Source organism: Octodon degus, unplaced genomic scaffold (assembly GCF_000260255.1).
Source record: "Octodon degus isolate 3935 unplaced genomic scaffold, OctDeg1.0 scaffold00197, whole genome shotgun sequence".
In the NCBI taxonomy this organism is placed as follows: Eukaryota; Metazoa; Chordata; class Mammalia; order Rodentia; family Octodontidae; genus Octodon; species Octodon degus.
The window spans coordinates 2,396,730-2,415,567 of NW_004524773.1; the positions used below are offsets into that span (position 1 = coordinate 2,396,730).

General features: G+C 56.9%; 1 protein-coding gene across 1 annotated transcript; it reads right to left on the reverse strand.

Moving 5' to 3' along the window:
* Nucleotides 1-1,921: 1,921 nt before the first annotated feature.
* Nucleotides 1,922-12,255, reverse strand: Bcl3 (B cell CLL/lymphoma 3). Its single transcript, XM_004644325.2, has 9 exons — nt 11,872-12,255; nt 9,898-10,048; nt 4,067-4,175; nt 3,617-3,821; nt 3,414-3,502; nt 3,105-3,182; nt 2,826-2,993; nt 2,636-2,753; nt 1,922-2,543 (listed from the first exon to the last, which is right to left on the reverse strand). The coding sequence occupies exons 1-9, from the start codon at nt 12,107-12,109 to the stop codon at nt 2,356-2,358; spliced, it is 1,344 nt and encodes a 447-aa protein (XP_004644382.1). The 5' UTR covers nt 12,110-12,255; the 3' UTR covers nt 1,922-2,355.
* Between the last annotated feature and the right edge of the window lie 6,583 nt (nt 12,256-18,838).

Genomic DNA, 18,838 nt, shown 5'->3' on the forward strand with positions numbered 1-18,838 from the left:
AGCACTCTTGGGAGGCTGAGGCCGGAGGATCACCCTAAGTTCAAGGCCAGCCTAGGCTACATAGTCAGTTCAAGGCCAGCCAGAAGAAAGAAAGAGAAAGGAAAGATTGCTTTTGTAAATGTAATTAAGCTAAGGATGTGGAGCTGAGATCATCCTGGGTGGGGATGATCCAGCAAATCTTAGAAGAAACAAAGGAGGTGAGGACACAGACCTCCAGAAAGGATGCATCTGAAGGAGTAGTCAGACTGGAGTGATGGGGCCACAAGCTAAGGAACACTCGAGTTACACGCAGCCGGATGAGGCCGGAAGAACCCAGCTCTAGGGGTGTGCAAGGAGCTGTGGACACTTTGCTGCAGCCTTTGTCCTGGGAATCAAAGTCAGGATCTTGTGCTTGCCAGGCAGGTGCTTATGCTGCTGAGCTATATCCCTGGCCTTCTTTTTTCTTTTTGAGACAGGGTTTTGCTGTGTAGTTCAGAGTGGCCTTGAACTCTTAGGGATGCTCCTGTCTCAGTCTCCTGAGTGCTGGGATTACAGGTGCGCCCCACTACATCTAGCTACATTTCTATTGTTTTTTTTCTTTCTATTGTTTTAAGCCACTTGATTTGTGGAGATTTGCTGTGGCAGGCACGGGGAAGTAACCCTCCAACCTGGATACCATAGCCCCAAGGCAGGGGCAGGGGCACTAGCAACCCCCATCACCTGTCAGGTGCCCAGATGCATGTACATTGCTCTGTCACAGTCACCCGGAAGTGCATGTGCCTTTTTGATTGTGCCAGATCTCCCTCCTCACCCCAGGTGGGCCGAGGTGCCCTGGTGGCCCACCATCACGGCAAGGGTGTAGTAAGAGGAAGGCAGGAGACCCCAGGGAGAGGTGACAGGGAAGCAAGAGTTCTGGGTGACGCTGGGGAAAGGCTCCAAGACAAGGCATCCTGTCCTGGAAGGTGGAAAAGGCGTGACTAAGGATTTCTTCTTGGAGCTTACAGAAGGAACCGACCTACTCATTCCTGGAATGTGGCCCAGGAAACAGATCTTGCTCTTCTGAGCTGTAGAACTATTCAGTACTGATTTCTTTTGAGACAGAGTCTCGCTATGCAGTTCAGGCTGGCCGCAGTTCAGGCTGGCCTTCAGCTCACTTTGTAGCCCAGGCTGGGCTTTTTTTTTTTTTTTTTTTGGTGGAACCGGGGATTGAACTCAGGCCCTTGCACTTGCCAGGGAAGCGCTTATTCTGCTGAGCCATCTCCCTGGCCCTCAGGCTGGTCTTGAACTCACAACAATCCTCCCTTCCTCAGCCTCCCGAGGGCTGGGATCATAGGCGTGTGCCACCACACCCAGGCTATGTGTGTCATTTTTAAAAAGCCATTGAATTTTGGCGATGTGTTACAAACGCTGTCTTCTTTTTTTTTTTTGTTATTTATTTTTTGGCAGAACCGGGGATTGAACTCAGGCCCTTGCACTTGCCAGGGAAGCACTTGTTCTATTAAGCCATCTCCCCGGCTCTGACTGTCTTCTAGAGACCTTCTCTAGAGTCAAATACAGGCTGTGCTTCTCAGGGGGGTCCTGCGGAGCTACAGGGCAAGAAATATGGCCCACTCTCTGTGAGGCAATAACACCGAAATGATACTGTGCTGTCCCCAGAGCTGTGTCAGGAACACCCTCCTCCCCCAGACACCCAAGAAGGCTCAGAATTGTAGTCAGCTGTGGGTCCCCACCAGGACCCCTGAGAAATACACACACACCTAGGGACATTACAGTGTTCTGAAAGGCTACCCTGGGGAGACGCAGAAAACAATGGCACAGTGACACAATTCCTGACCAAATACACCAGAAGTCTCCACGTCCCATACATTCATATGACACAGGTGTGCACATACAAACATGTGTCCTCCCGACCACCTCAGGACACCACCAGCCGCACAGGGAAATGATACAAAAATAGTTTATTACAAAAGAAATCTAACCCTGGCGCCTAATAATTTACATTGCTACCAGTGCCAGCCTAAGCCCCTCTCTCCTCATCCACCTGGACAGAGCCGGCAAAGGAGGGACTGTTCCCTGGTTCCATTAGCTCACAGAGTGGACAGGAAATGAACATTTGGGTGGAGTTCCAGACCCAGGATGCGGGGTCAGGGGGAGGGCAATGCCTGAGAGAGCCACAGTCTGTGGTGGGTGGGACAAGGCGGGGGAATCTATGCACGCCAAGGGCTCAGGAGTAGGTGCGTGTGCTTTGGTGCAAATCCTGGTCCTGAAGATTGGGGGGGGGGGCAGAGCAAGATCGTCACAGTTTCAGGAAGGGCAGACCCCGCTAGTGCAGGGAGGCCCCTCCTCATGAGTTCAAAATCTGCCCCCCCATCCTTCTCAGCTGCCTCCTGGAGCTGGGGAGGGGGCCACCGGTCGCCCAGGGCCTCGGAGAACCCCAGGAAAGGGCAGGAAGGCAGGTGGGGATGGGGTTGGAAGGAAGAAACTGGGGCGAACCAGGGATAATCCGGGTGGGTCCTTGGGGGGAGACTGGGAAGGCGAGGAGGATGGTGAAGCAGAAAGGAGACCTGTGGGAAGAGACAGGCAGTGAGTGGGGCTGTAAGGCCAGGCCCAGGAGCAGGGCTCCCAAGAGGGGCCAAGGGCGCGTGCGGGCGCTCACCATTGGAGCTGAGGTGGCTGCTGCTTTCAGGGGAGGTGGTGGCACTTCGGTCCGGGGAGGGCTCGGTCTGTGTTGCAGAGGCAGCCCTGGTGGCCTTGCCCCTCAGGATATCGATGACCTGTGAAAGAGGGGCGTCACCACAAGGCCGCCCCCGCAGGGCCCTGCGTACCCCAGTCCTGCCTGCACTCACCCTGCGGCTGCGCGCCACCATGAGCGGCGTGTCGTTGTGACAGTTCTTGAGGCCACTGTCGGCACCACTGCGGATCAGGGTGCGCACGAGCGGCAGGAGCCCGCGGCCCGACGCAGAATGCAGCGCCGAGCTGCCCGAGTACATTTGCGCATTCACGTTGGCACCGTGCTGCAGGAGTAGGGTGGGGGTCAGGAGCCGCGACCCGGCAGGGGAGCGCTGAGGGCAGGGTCCTGGGTCTACACTGGGGTGGGGAGAGGACAGCGCGGAAGCCGCTCCCACCTGCAATAGGAGCTGCACCATGCTGAGGCTGTTGTTTTCTACGGCGTGGATGAGCGGGGAGCGGCCACTCTTTATGTCCTGCGGCGGGAGGGACAGGTCTTTTAGTTTTTTCAACTCCTGCCCCCAAATTGGTGGCCCGAATTCCGTTGGCTTGGTCCACCCTTTCTAGTACTTCAAAAACTACCCAAGGGCGGCCGGGTCCCCACCAAAAGCCCCAAACGGCCCATCAGGTCCACCCCCAACCCGGACACGCCCCCCAAACCGCCCATCTAGGCCCGCCTCTCCCCAGGCCACGCCTCCTCTGCTTACCACCGCATCAATGTCCGCGCCGCGCTCTAGCAGAAGCAGCACTGCTTGGTGGCATTTGGTATTCACTGCCACATGCAGGGCGGTGAGCCCTGAGGGAGGGGGACACTCAGGTAGACCTGGGCCTGGGGCTCTGAGGTCTTGATGGACTCTCGGTCCAGGTGGGACAGCCCCAGCCTGCTCCGCAGAGGGTGAGGAGGACTCACCGTCGTAATTGCGGGCCTCCAGGTCCACGGAGCCCGGGGCCGCGCTGTCCAGCAGCGTTTGCAGGCAGGGCAGGCTGCGGTGCTCACACGCCAGGTGGACTGCTGTCTGGCCATGCCGATCCAGCGCCATGGGGCTGGCACCAGCGCTCACTAGGAGCTGGACCATCTCTGGTAACGCAGTGATCACAGCCAAGTGGAGTGGGGTCTGGAGAAGAGCGACTGTGAGGGACAGGTGTCCCACCTAGCACCCCAACCCACCCACCTCTGGGCCTCGTCTCCCAGCTTCAAGAATCCCCCTTTTTTTTTTCTCTGTGAGAACCCAAAGTTTAGGACCTCTCTGTCCTCGCTCCCTGGCCTGGTCCTCTCTCACCTGGAAGTCAGGTCCCAGAACACCAACTCCTCGTGGGGTACCTCCCTGCTCTGACCCAGCCCCAGCCCCCAGCACCTCACCTGCCGCAGATTGTTGTAGACATCCAGCTCACGGCCTGCGAGCTGGAAAAGGATCACCAGGCGTTGCACAGCATGCAGGTTGTCCTGCACCACAGCGATGTGCAGAGGCCTGGGGTGAGGAAGTCACACACATTAGTGGCGTCACCTCTGTCCTCCATGCTGTTAGCCCCGCCAGCTACAGCCTGTGCTGCTTCCCTGATTCCCTTCTTCTGTCCCTGGGTCCCCTTCTGGTGGCCTCCAGTCCCCTCCCTGGTGGCCTTCCTGCTTCTCCTCTGCCCCACTGCCTGTCCCCCAAGACAGCCAGAGAGAGTCTTTCAATGTATTTATTTATTTTGGTCCAGGGGTTGAGCTGAGGGCCTCTGCACCAAGCTACATGTCCAAGGCGCTCCCCTTTTCATTTGGAGACAGGGTCTTCCTAAGTCTCTCGCTTGCCTGGGCTTGCTCAGACTTGCTATCCTCCTGCCTCAGCCTCCCAGAGTGCTGGGATCACCTGCTCCCGATGCCACGCCCAGCCCCAGCACAGAGCAGTCTTTTAGGTCATGCGTGCTTCCCCGAAGTTCTCGGCATGGCCCAGGAGGCCCTGGGAGACCTGTTTCCCCTTGGGGGGCTGCATCTCATTGCAGTCTCCTCTCTGTGCCAGGTCTTCCTTCGGCCAAAGCAGTGTGCCCGGGGGATGTGCAAGCCCTCCGCTAGAAGTGCAGGGCAGCTGGTCCCTCTCTTCTCTTGCCTTGCTTTGCTTCCCACCCTCCCTAGCCCTTGTTTCCTGTCTGAATCCCCCCACCATCTGCTCAGGCAGGGCGTCTTGCTGGCTACATTCAGTGCCCAGAGCTTAGGACGCTGATTAGTGTCTGCAGGGACACGCCAAGTATATGGATCCAAGTCAAGCACTACCCTGGCTGTCCTCGAAGCTGCCATCACCATCACCCTCCCCCTCCGCCCCAGAGCTGCTTCTCCCTTGACAGGAGAGGGTGAACTCAGTGCCCTCCAGATCTTATCCTCCAACCTGAGAGTCATGCAGGGGCTATTTGTGGGGAGAGGGAGACTTGGGCACAGGGACATCGTTCAAGGGCTGGGCTCAGTAGTTTCAGAAGCCCCTTCCAGACTTGAGGAACCCTTCCCCCAGCTTCTGGAATGGCATCAGCTTTCAGACACCTCTGGGAATTACCCTCTGCTGAAGAAAACTGCTCCCCAACCTCATACTCCATGGGGATGGGGTCGGGGGACTCTCCTTGCACAGTGCCAACCAGTGACACAAAGCATCAGCCTCAGGGCTGGGGAGATGGCTCAGTAGGATAAGCGCTTGACTGGCAAACGCAAGGATCTGAGTTCAATCCCCGGTTCCACCAAAAAAACCCAAAGCACCAGCCTCGAAACCATCCCAGGATCAGCATGGCATTCCCTGTGGGGTAGCTGAGGGTCCCCGTCCCCCCACCCCCGCCACCCGCGAGACTACACATCAGCTCAGCCTCTCTCGGGTGTGGATGAAAAGTATGCTTATTCCCCAGAGACCCCAGACTGGAGACAGTCATTTAGAACTGTGGGCAGTTCATGTGGTGGCACTCTGGAAGTTAATCTCAGCACTCTGGAAGGCTGAGGCAGAAGGATTGCAAATGCCAGCCCAGCCTGGGGCAATTAAAAATAGAAGGCGAGGCCTGGGAGATGGCTCAGGAGAATAAGTGCTTGTCCGGCAAGCACAAGGGCCTGAGTTCAATCTTGGGTTCCATGGGGGGGGGGCATATAGGTGGTCACAAAGGCCCTGGGTTCAATTCCTAGTTAAGGGGGGGTGAGGAGTGTCTGAAGACAATGGGGAGATTTCAAGTGTGCAGGCAGGAGTGTGCAAGCATGTGTTTGCGTGGGTTGGGGAACAAGGCTAAGGCAAGAGGCTGCCTGCACCTGCACAGGCTTCATGACCTTTACTTAAAGGCCTTCACCAGAGCAGCCATGCTCAGACACCTAACCCCCTACGAAGCAGGGATCGCTCTGCCCGATCTGCAGCAAAACTGTCACTCTCCCAATTAAGGTCGTCAGTTAAGCCTCTTCCCAGCACCTTCTGGGAGCCTAGACAACCTTTGGGGACCCAGCAGAGCCAGGGGGTGCAAACTGGGCTGCTGCACCCTTAGCTGCGCGTTGGTACCCAGGCGCGCGCCTCAGGAGCCCCCCTGGCCTTCCTGGCGAGGCCCAACCCACAAGAGCAAGGCACGCGGGGGGGGGGGGGGGGGGGGGGGCGAGGCCGTGCAGGTGGATCCTGGAAGACAGATCCCAGTTGCAGCAAGTCAAGATTAAACACACTGTCAGAGGAGGGGCCGGACCTAGTCTGGGGTCCCCGGGAACCCCTCTGGCCCTCCAACGCCTGTCCCCTGCGTCCCTGGACGCCGGACGCCTGGCCTGGGTCCCTCTCGCAGCCGCCGGGGTTAAGCGAGGGCAGAGGCAGCGAACGATTTCAGAGAAACCGTCCAGGCCTGAGTTCCCATAAACGCGCGGGCCGCAGGGGGTGGGGCGGGGCTGGAGGAAGTGGGGACGGGAGGGGCGGCCCAGCCCTCGGACTTCCAGTAACAGGTCCGCGGGGCGGGGCTCCGCTTCCTGCTCCCGGGGGAGGGAAGCCGGTCCCGCCGGGGATCTACGCGGCCACCCCCGACACCCTAGCGTTCGTCCTCGAGGGGGGAGGGAAGCCCAGCCCAAGGAGATCTAGCACCTTTGGGGCCGGGAGGCAGAGCCCGAGGCCTGCAGTGAGGGCGTTCTCTGGAACTCCACCCCACAGGGGTCAGACTCCAGCTGTCTCCCTGTGCCCTGTGCCATGGCACCCATCCCAAGCTCTCTTGGGAGCATAACCTTCCTTAAGAATCGGGACTTCCCTGTTTCCTCTGTGCTCTAACTCTCCACGTTACCCCTTCCTTCTTGCCCTCTTGGGGATACAGGGATACAAGTGTCCCAAGTCTTAATCCCTTTGGGGACCTGGACTTCCAGGCTCCTAGGCAAGACCAGATTCCTGTGACTACAACTGCACAGGACTCCACGCCCGGTGTAACTTTCTGTTGTCACTATCTTGAAATGCTTTTTCTTCCATACCCCCACCCCTGCCCCCAGTACTAGAGATTAAATCCGGGGCCTTCCCGCTGAATTACATTCTCAGCCCTTTAAAAACTTAAATTAGCTGTGCATGGGGGCACCAGCCTGTGATCCCAGCTCTCGGGAGGCAGGGGCAGGAGGGTCTTCAGAGGATCTTTGCAAGTTCCAGACCACCCTGGGCTACAAAGAGAGCTCAAGGCCAGCCTGAACTGTATAATGAGACCTGCACATAAAGACACCCCCCAAAAAAAACCCGAAAAAAAAAACCCACCCAACTGGGCACGATGGGGTGTACACCTGTAATCCAAGCACTAGAGAGACTTGCGCAGGATGATTGCCACAAGTTTGAGGCCAGCCTTGGCTACATAGAGCCAAGACCAGCCTCAACTACATATCAAGACTCTGTCTCAAAAAAAAAAAAAAAAAAAAAAAAAAAAAAAAGTAAAAAAAAAAAAAGTTAATTTTTTTTTTTTTTTTTTTTTGCGGAACTGGGGATTGAACTCAGGCCCTTGCACTTGCCAGGCAAGCATTTATTCTACTGAGCTATCTCCCCGGCTCCTAACAATTTATATTTTTAAAAAGGGTTTTTGAGAAAACAAAACAAAAAGCCAGCACTAAAGTTGCTAAATTCCCCAGGCTGGGCTTGAGCATGTTCTCCTCCTGCCTCAACCTCCTAGACTGCTGGGATCACAGGCCTGCAACACTACCGCTGGCTTGCAACTCATTTTTTTTTTTTTTTATCAAGGATCCCTGCAAATTACAATTTAGCTGGTCCTGCACCTAGGGCTTCTCTTGCTGTTCAGCTTGTTCCTTAAACCTACCAGGATCAAGTCAGGATCAAGGTACAATGCACTCCAATTTTTGCCCGCGGACCCTACGCAGATGCTCCCCTCTAGCAAGATTTTGAGCACCTTGGTCCCTAATCTTGTGTGTGTATGGGGGGTGGTAGCTGCCCCGAGAGTCCAGCCCCCACCTTTGCTTCCTTGGGGACTCAGGCCTGGCGTCCGCTGCCCTCCTCCCCCGTGCGAAGCTGGCGGCAGTGCAGGCTGGGGCTGTGCCAGCTGCCCGTTCCGGTAAAGCCGCGGCCCTAGCGGAAGGGGTTAAGGTTGGAGGGAGCGCCGGGGAGGGGGGGCCTCGAGTGAGTGAAGGTTGCTGACGTGGGGAGGCTGAGCAGCTGGGCTGCGGTCTAGCTCTGCGGGAAGGGATTTCCCCGGCAGGCAGCTGAGGCCGAGTGTTTGCGCTGGGGACGGGAGGAGGCAGCGCGGGGTGAGGGGCTGCGGCTGGGGACCTGCGGCCCGGTGGCCTCTCCCTGCGCAGAGCGTCCAGGCCGCAAACACCTCACCCCTGGGGACAGATACAAAGGAAACCCGTTTCCAGATGACCCCCCAGGCACCCTGAGTGGGAGGAGCCGGTTTAGGGGGCCTTTGTGTATCAGGACTTTCTCTGCTAGGGCTGCAGACAGCCTCCACCCAACACCTGGGAGCCCCATCTGTCCGGCCACCACTCCCAAGAACTGAGCTTGGTCTGCCCAGGCCCATTCTGTGCCCCATACACAAGTGTACATATTGCGCTAAACGCTGGGCATGATGAGTGCTAGGATAAGGCCCCTGCACAAAACAGGGAAACTGAGGCTCGAGAATACAAGTTACTGGGTGGACCATTTTCCGGTTTCTATGTCTTCGTCCCAGGGATTAAACCCAGAGCCTCCATCACAGAGCTACCGCTCTCCGCTCCATGGCTTTCTTTATTTAAGGCAAGGTCTCACTAAATTGCTCAGGTGGCTTGAACTTGGGATCGCCCAGTCTCAGCCTCCCTTAGTGTTGGGAGATTAAATGATTTCAGGAAAACCATCCCTTTTAGTTCCTTTTGACAGAGGGGGAATATAAGGCACAAGGGGAAGACACGCGTGGGCCTTTGACGATTTCAACTTAGGTCGACTTCGCAACACTAACTATGCTCCCTCAGTTGCACTGAGTGCTCATTTTGTGCCTTTCACAGGGCTACAGCTAGAGTTCCCAGCAGCCTCAGGACCGTGAAATCAGTGCAGAGGACCGTCTGACTTAGCCAGCTATGACCACAAGACTATGAAGCAGACTAGAATAGAAAAGATCAAAATAGGTCCTGTGAAATAATAGTATTATTTTCTTTTTAGCCAGGGTCTGCGCTGTAGTGCAGGCTGGAGGGACTTGGACTTGTTATATGGCCTCGGTTGGCTTCATATTCAAGATCTTCCTGCCTCAGCTTCCCAAGTGCTGGGATGATAGGTAAGTGTGACCAATTTGTGCAAGTTTTACTTCAACTTCGTGTGTGCATGCATGCTGGGAGATAAAAATAATAGCTGTAGTATTAATCAGCACTCAGAAAACACCTACCAAACCAGGTTAGTGCTAGGTGGGCCTTATATGCATAATTCAAATAGACAATTGATCACAAATATACTTCTCCTTTTTTGGATTGGGATAAAATATTTGCGGGGCGAGGGTATTGCTCAGTGGTACAGTGTGCTTGGCATGCATGAGGCCCTGGGTTCAATCCCCAGCTCTGAAAACATGCGAAGCCCACTGCTCTCTCCAGGAACAGTCCCACGAGGTAACCTCTCTCAGAGCGTCCCTTTCTCAGCGGAGGAAGCTGAGGAGATGGTGCTTAAGATTACACAGTGCCAGCCAGCGGAGAAGGCATGAACCTAAGGCTGTGCGTCTGTATGTGGGGGGCTGACCACCGCTCCCGCACCTCCCACTCCTGGCTCCCAACGGGCTGTCACTCACGTGTCCCCATCCTCATCTGCACGGGTGGCTGTGGCGATGTCCACTGACAGGGGGTGTTCCATGGAGCACATCATGGGGTACAGTGGTGCAGGCAGGTTCAGCAGAGGAAAGGAGCCCACTGGTGGGGTTGGGTATAGAGGCAGTAGGGGTCCTGGGTAGGGACAGGGAGAGAGAGAGACCACAGGTAAGCTGAGCCCACAGACCACCTGCACCCACTGCAGACCTCAGCTACAGAAATGTTACAGTTCCCCCTCTTCAGTCTCTTATTAGAACTCAGGGGATCATTCTGCCTCAGCCTCCTGAGTGCTGGGATGGCAGGTGTGTGCCATTGCCTTAACTGGTCCTCCAGCTCCAAATCAACCTCCTGGCCCACATCCCTGCCCTGGGTGCCTGCAGCCTCCCACCCCCTCAGCTCCCTTTGTCCCTTGTCTTTCATGGGCCTGACCCCGACCTCACCAGGCAGAGCCCTTACATGGAGCAGCTAGAGCTGGGTCCCCACCCAGCATGGTCTCCAGGGCCTGCTTGCTGAATGGCATGGGCTGAGGTGGTCTGCGTGAAGACATAGGTGTGGACTGGACACAGACTTGGTCTGCAGGGAGTGGGGTCAGAGGGGCTCCAGAGCCCGGGCCAAGGCCCAAATAGGCCTGGGTATCAGGAAACCACATCCATTCAATGAACAAATAGTGGAAACTGAGGCCTGACTCTCACCCAGGGAAAAGGGAATGGAGGCCAAAGCTCCTCTTCTACTTCACTGATAGAATGGGAGCTTCAAAAACTAGATGAGGGCCTGGTGCCTAGAGATGGGCTCGAAGCAGCTCTTGGGGGCCCGTGGCGTCATAAGGTCGCTGTGGTAGGGGGTGAACTCAGGTCCTTGCGCTTGCCGGGCAAGCACTTATTCTACTGAGCTATCTCCCCGGCCCTGGTGCCCCCTTCTTGAGATCTGGCATGAGGACTGTGTGTGTTTTCCCTGTCATCTGTCATTCTTGGGAACTTGCATTCTTATTTCCAGGTTCCTGGGCTTCCAACTACCAGATCTTGGGGCTCTAAGTTTTTCCATGAAGAGCCTCTGGGAAGCTCATCTGGCCCAAATCCTTGAGTACCAGGATTCCCCAGTCGCAGACCTGCTAAACCCAGATAGAACCCTGATGACTTGGGACATGCTACCTGGCCCCAGGACTCTGGGTCTTGGTTCCCTGGGCTCTTCAGAACCCACACTCTCTGGTTCTTGGAGCATCAGACTTTCCCCCTTGGATCCTCCTGATGCCAGATATTGAGGTGCTCATCCCCCCACTCTCTCCTCCTAATTCCCACACTTCCATATGTTTGTTCCTGAGCAACTCCTGGCATTGTCCTCACGACCCTTCTGCTCAGTTGACTCCCTTTGAACCCACATATCTGGATACCACGAACCAGTGGGATTCCTCATATATATAGAGGGGTTCCCCCCTTGCCCTGGGGATGGGACCCTGGTGCACTCTACTTTTGGCTACCACCCCAGCTCTTTTTATTTTGAGACAGTCTCCTTAAATCGCCCAGGCAGGACTCAGCCTTGGCAATCCTTCTACCTCAATGCTGGTATTACAGGCCTGCACCATAGCGGTCTGTTGTTGTTGTTTTTTTTTTTTCCGGAACCGGATTGAACTCAGAGCCTTGCCATTCTGGTTCTTAAGTGGTTATAATTCCATACCCCTGCAAGGTCAGGCTCTGCCCCCAGGTTTTGACTCCCCCATCTGTATCTCTGGGCATTGTCCCCTGGGTTCCCCTTATGTGTGTCACTGGGCCCTGGGGGCTCTGTCCTGCAGGGTTCTTGGCTCCCCGAAACTCTCATATCTGTGTCCCAAAGTCCAGCTGGCTGCTTTCTAAAGATTTCCTATTCCTGTCTGCAGTCGCCTGGATCCCCGGAACTCCATGCACTTGGGTCCCCAGCGCTGTTCCCCGTAATGACCCTGTGCCCGGGGCCGCGGAGCCACTCACCCGGGTAGTAGAGCGCCTCGGGCCTGGGCAGGCCATGAGGGGGCGCGGGCACAGCAGGGGCGTCGCAGCCGCTGCGCAGGGGGTCCGGGGGCGCGGCGCGGGGCACAGCGGGGCCCGGCGAGGGCTCGCGCAGGGGGCGCTTGCGGAGAGGCAGCGCGGCGCCGGGCGCAGCGGTCTTGGGCCGGGTGCGCAGGTCCACCGGCCCGTCGTCCATGGCCCCCGCGGGGCATCGGGGCATGGGGCCGCCTGGGACGGCGGCGGAGCGCTGCACGGAGGCACGGGAGGGCGCTGTCGCGGGCACAGGGACTTCCCCCGCCGCCGGCTCGGCCGAAGGGACTTTTGTCGCCGGGGCGGTGCCGTCGCCCGCCTCTCGCCCCCGCCCCCCGGCCCCGCCGCCCCAGGGGTTTCCTGGACCCGCGGAGCCGCCGCGCCCGCGCCCTCCCCGGCTTGCGCCCGGTTCCCGGGGAGGAGCCAGGCTTGTCCCGCCCCGCCGGTTGCACCCGAGTCGCGGATTGTGGGTCTGACTCGGGAGAATGCAGGTGTCAGGGTGCCACTCCTTCTGTCCCCGCGTCTGGTCTCTGTCTCGGTAGTCCCTAGGTGTCTTTCCCTTACTCGCTGTTTCTCCGTCCTTCCCGCCCCGCTCCCCAATTCCTGGAGGCCATGGGACCACTAGGACTAGGGGCCGCTGGGACGGGTTCGAATTACTATTCCCACTTCCTCCCTGGGTGACCTTGACCGGGCACTTCCCCTTTTGGAGCCGCTTCCTTCTTTTATTTTATTTATTTATTTATTTATTTATTTATTTATTTATTTTTTGACAGTCTTGCTTCATAGTCCTAGCTGGCCTCGAACTGGTGGCAATCTTCCTGCCTCGGCCTCCCAGGTGCCGCGATTGTGGGAATGAAGACACTCGCCCAGGGCTGGGAACCCTCCACCCCCAACCCCATTCTGCCTCCTTCCCGCTCCCCTTCAGCTGAGGGCGGGGACGGACAGGGGTGCACGCCGAAGAGGCCTGTGTCTCTGCCTGCGGAGCACAGGGAGGTGCTGGGGGAGCCCCAGGTGCACTGAAGGAAAGAGAAAGGGAACAGAGACCCAGAGGTCGCGAGGGACTAGGCAAGAGGCGCTGAGGAGCAGCATGGTGGAGGTTGGGGAGGGGGCCTGACCCCCCATCCACTTTTTCCCCTCCGGCGCGGCCTGGGTGGGGGAAAGGGCCCATCGGGCGGGGGAGGTGACTCAGACCACACCCGCCCCGTCCCCTCCCTCCTATGCCCGCCCCAAGGCGGGGCGCAGCGGCGCGGGGCTTTCCCGGATTTCCCTGGGGGCGGGGTCGCGGCCGGGGTTGAGTCCAGGTCACTGAGTCACAGGAGGAGGAGGGGAGGTTCTGGGGACCTAAGGACCCGAAGGAGTAGGGCCTGCACACCAGACCCGTTCAGGGGACACGCAAGGAGTCTCCGTGTCCCTGTCTGGGTGTCCCTTGGCCTCGGCCACTCTGTCCCTCTGTCCTCAACTTTCCTCTGTTTCCGGTCTCCACCCCCACCCCGTTCCTTTTTGTAGTAGTGGAGATGTAACCCAGGCCTCCACGCTGAGCTACATCCCCAGCCCCTTTTTTATCTTGTGTTTTGAGACAAGGCCTTACTAAGTTGCTAAATTGCCCAGTCTGTGCTCTAACATGCCATCCCCTGCCTCAGCCATACACAGTGCAGGATTACAGGCCTGCGTGATCACCAGGCCTTGTCCCTTTTCTCGGGATCTTTGTTTCTCTAGTGTCTTTTCTGTGACCCTGAGAGTGGGTGTGTGGCCCCGGTTCCCTAGGAAGGACTTTGGCCATTTGCTCATGTCCCGGTGGATGGTTAACCCAAGATATGGGAGCTAGTGCCCAGCGGCCTCAGCCCTTGTTCCTGCAGATGTGACCTCAGTGCCTGGCTGCGAGGAGGAGGCACAGGCCTGGACTCCCATCACCTTCACCCCTTGCTCCCTGTGGGACCCTGCACAAGCCACCCCCTTCCTGAGACTGCTTCTCTGCAAAGTGGGGTGGAGGTCCACCCTTTATGCAGTGTCCAGCCCTCCCCTGCAGCACCACTGACAGAAAGGAACCTGAGGACTGGGTGGGGCCTAGAGAAGTGATTCTGAGAGATGGGGTTGCAAGGACCCCAAGGCTTCCCACTCCTGTCTTCCTGGGGTAGGTGGTGCGGTGGTTTGGCCAGGCAGGACCAGCAAAGGCAGTGTCTGCCCAGGGGGGGCATCCATGGGCCTGGTGCTGACTGTGCCCAAGCTCAGGATTAATGGTGGGCAAGAGGGTCTGAGGGAGGGGTGAGGTCTGGGGGAGGGGAAAGTTGTTGAGAAAGGGAAGAGGTGGGGGAGGGGAGTCCTGAGGGAGGGCATGAGGTCTGGGGGATGGGGAAATTTCTAGGGGAAGGCAAGAGTTCTAGGGGAGGGGTGAGGTACGAGGGAAAGGACACAGCCTGTACACGTCTGGAAAGGACGGAGGGGGAGAAGCAGCTCACAGAGGGAGCGAATGAAGCCGGGGTTTGGGGGATCTGTACAGGAAGAGACACTAGAGGGCCCTCTGTGGGGGAGGGGAGGAGGCTGCGGACCCAGAGCCACCGCAGGGAAGGGAAGGAGCCGGGAGCGCCCCGCCCAGCAGCTGTCTGACTTCCCAGAATCTTCTGGCTCAGGAAAGTCCCGGCTCCCACGGTGGCCTCCCTCCCGTGGCAGGAATGGGGGCTGCAGAACCAGGACGGCCCCTAGCTCCCCCCTGCTCTCTGCCTCCCAGGACCGCGGTCCCCGGAGCTGTGGAGGTCCCTCCGTGGCAGGGGCCGCCCCTGGATGAGTCCCAGAAACTTCCCAGAGGAGGCCGGAAGCGCTGCTCAGTGTCTCACCACTTTCTGCATGGCCTCCCATGTTCAGATCTCCTCCTCTTGAGGGAAGCCGGCCTAGATTTCACTTGCTGGGGTCCCCGAAGGCTGGGGGCCTGGAGTAGCGCTCCTGCTCTCTGAACCTCGATTTCCTCTGCTGGAGAAGGTGTGGCTGCCTCAGCTCTTAGGCCCTTGGCTCTGCTTCAGGCTGAGGGACTGCCAGAGCTGTGTCCTTGCCCCCCACAGCAGTTTACCTTCCTGGAGCCTCGGGTTCCTTAACTGTAAAATGGACCAAGTCAAGAAAACATGCTTTTTGTAGGGCATGAGGGAGGCTGAAGCAGGGGGATGGCAAGTTGGAGGCCAGCCTGGACATTTTATCAATTTAGTGAGAAACTGTCTCACCAAAAAAAAAAAAAAAAAAAGACTGGACGTATAGCTGAGTGTGAAGGCCCTGGCTTCCATCCCCCCGAGTGTGTGCGCGCAGTGCTACGGGACCTAATGTATAAAACATTCAATGCAACAACCGAGTTGTTAGTATTGTTAGAAGAATGATACATAAAGATGTCATTACCACTCTCATGAACCAGCCCATGACTGCAGTAGGAGGACCCATTTCGTGGCAGCAGGGGTGGGGGTGGGAATGGATCAGATGTCCTGGGCTTAGGGACACACCGCATTCCTGGACCTGCTGTGCCAGCAGTGTGACCTCCCTTGTGGGTAGTTTTCCCTCTCTGTGCCTTCACCAGGGCTTTACTAGTGGAGGATGGTACCAGGTCTCAGCCTCATAGGACAATAAAGCAGATTAAGTGAGCCCAGGGTATGGCATGAATGAATGAATGAATGAATGAATGAATGAATGAATGAATGAATGAATTCCATCCCAAGCTCCACACTGAAATGGCAAGGAGAACAAATGTCACTACCCAGGGTCAGCCAGGGATCCTGGGAGAACTGCCCTTGTAGGCCAGGTCTCCATGACTCCTGGAGGGCGGGCTTTAGTGCAGCGGCTTCAGGGCCTGCTCTTCCACTTCTCTTTTTAGACCACTGCTCCCTGGGAAGGAATGGTTTAGATGAAGAAACTGAGGCACGGGGAATAGAGTCCTGTGTTCCGGGATCAGTCAGCATGATCCGCGCTTCAGTCTGTGTTGCCTCCAGAGAAAGTGGGTTTGGGTAGGCAGAGAGGTCCTCATTGTAGCAAGAGCCAGAGTCAGACTGCGGACCCCCTCATGTAGAAGGAAAGAAAGCCAGAGTGGGGCATGGTGTCACGCACCTATAATCCAAGTACTCAGGAGGCTGAAGCAGGAGGGGGGCTGCAAATTGGAAGCCAGCCTAGGGTACATGGTGAGTTCAAGGCCAGCTTGCACTACATAGTGAGACTCTGTCTCAAATAAAGAAGGTAATGCCCTCCACAGAAGGAAAGCAGACCCCAGCCCAGCGGGCAGTGGGGCAGAGAGGGAGTGCTCAGGGCCCTCAGCCTCCTCCTGGGCCCACTGTGGGCAAAGGCTGCTTCCTCAAGCAGGCCTGCACCTCCTGGTCCCCTGTGGCCCAGGGGCCTTGGCTGCTGTTGCAGCCCCTGGCAGCAGAGGCAAAGCAGCGCAGCTGGGCTCTGCTGGGGCTTCGTCTTCCCCTTTCTTCCTCTCACTGGGTCTGCACACAGGATGAGCTGAGTCAGAGGATTTCAACATCTGGGTCTCCATGATGGGCCTGGAGTATGGACACCATGGCTCCTCCCCCTACTGTACAGCTGGCAGGAGATAGTGAGACTGGGTGTGGGAAGGGTGTACGAACAGAAGGACAGAGGGAATCACAGTGGGACTACACTAGACAACTGGGTGGTGGGCTTCTGAGCCTCAGCACCCTTGTGCATAAAGGGACACTGCCTAATAATTGCTTCCATCCAAATTCCAGCTCTTCTGTTTATCAGCTGTGTGACCTCAGGCAGGTGACTTGCCCTCTCAGGGCTGCGGTTTCTGCATTTATAGAATGGAAAGAAATAGTGCAGGCCACCTGGTGGCCGTGAGAGTCAGAGTGCGTGAATCCCTGAGGCCCAGTCCTGCATAGTGTGAGTTTTCAGAGGGCATTCAGGGATCAAACTCAGGACCTTGTGCTTGCGAGTCAATTGCTTAAACCGCTGATGGGCTGGTGAGATGGCTCAGTGGTCTAAAGCACCTACTTAGAACAAGCTTATCAAAGCACAGGGACCACGGTTCAATCCCCCAGCACCACATGCCAGCCAGCCCCGCCCCCTGGTGGGCTGAGCTGGCCACACACACACACACACACACACACACACACACACACAAATAAATAAATTAATTAATTAAAACAAAAACAAAAAAAAAAAAAAAAAACGCTGAGCGCACACTTGTAATCCCAATGTTGGGGAGGCTGAGACAGGAGGATCACTACGAGTCTGAGCTGCGTAGCGAGATCCTGCACCAAATAAATAAATAAATAAACAAACAAACAAACTCAGGGCGGCCAAATAGCTCAGCAGATTAAAGGGCCTACTAGTCTGGGCATGGTTGTGCACGCCTGTAATCCCAGTACTAGAGAGGCAGAAATCAGGCTACTAGTCTGGGCATGGTTGTGCACGCCTGTAATCCCAGTACTAGAGAGGCAGAAATCAGGAGGATCACTACAAGTCTGGGCTGTGTAGTGAGACTCTACACACACACACACACACACACACACACACACACACACACACTCTGGGAGGCTAAGGCAGGAGGATTGCAAGTTTGAGCCCAGGCTGGGCAATTTAGCAAAACTCTATCGGTGTAAAAAAGAAAGATGGACCAGGACCGTGGCTCAATGCAAAGGCCCTGGGCTCAATCCCTAGTTCCAAACAAAGTAAGGCAAACTCTGCCTCTGCTGGTAGCAGGGGACCATGTCCAGTGCATCCACTGCCATGGCTAAGGTGGGTGGGGTAGGAGGGCCCAGGCATTTCTGCCCACCATGGGCTCTGATGGGGAGGCTGTCTGCTGCCCCCATCCTGTCCCTGACTTTAGAGTGCTGCTCCTCATCAGTTTTTTTCTCACCTAATGTCTTTAAGACAGGGTCTTGCTAAGTGTCCCAGGCTGGCCTTGAACTTGCAGATTCTCCTGCCTCAGCCTCCTGAGTGCTAGGATTACAGGCACGCACCACCATGCCAGCTTTGCTTGCTTTCTGGAGGGTGCAATACCATGAGCTGTACAAGTATTGGCCCTGCCTCTTTCTTACGTGATGTGTCTGGGCCTCAGTTTCCCCCCTGAGTCATGGTGTAATGACAGCGGGAGACTCAGTGAATCAGTGCCAAGGCCCTGGTGCAGAGGAGGCTACCAGGCACCACCCGTTCATCATCCCTGAAGAACTAGGCTCTGGGATGCCCTCTGCCCATTTCCACACCTCAGGATGGGGCCGGAGGGCACCGGGGAGGTCAGGCATGGAAAGCCCCTGGGAACCTGGCATGGTAGCTCAGGACACTCAGTAACCAGGTGATAGCAGCGGAGGAGACAGGTGCGCAGTGGCCTTTGGGGCAGGCGTGTAAGGAGGCTCTGTCTGGGCTGCGTAGGGAAGGAGGAACCTCTCCAGGAATGTGGGTGGCACAACCTGGCCCTGCCCCCACTGTGAAGGCGAATGAGAAGGCTCCGCCTTCCTCATAGGACTGGCAGCGCACCCAGGGGGAGGAGAAAGGCCTGAGCGGTCCCCACAGAGCAGGGGCTCCCATCTCCGGAGACACGTGGAACTTCTCCAAGATCAGGCTGTCTTTAGGCTGCTATTCCTCATCAGTTTTTTTCCTCACCTAATGTTTTTAAGGCACGGTCTTGCTGTGTAGTCCAGGCTGGCCTTGAACTTGCAGATTCTCCTGCTTCAGCCCCCCCCCCCCCAGTGCTAGGATTCCAGGCACGCACCACAATGCCAGCTGTGCTTGCTTTCTGGCAGGTGGTGGCAGTGGTGGTAGCCAGCAAGGTGACACCTGCTGTGATCTCAGCACCGTGAGGCTGAGGCGGGAAGATGGTGAGTTTGAGCCCAGCTTGGGCTGAGGACATAGCTGACTGCAAAGGCCTTGGGTTCCATCCCCAGTATGAGAGAGAGAGAGAGAGAGAGAGAGAGAGAGAGAGAGAGAGAGA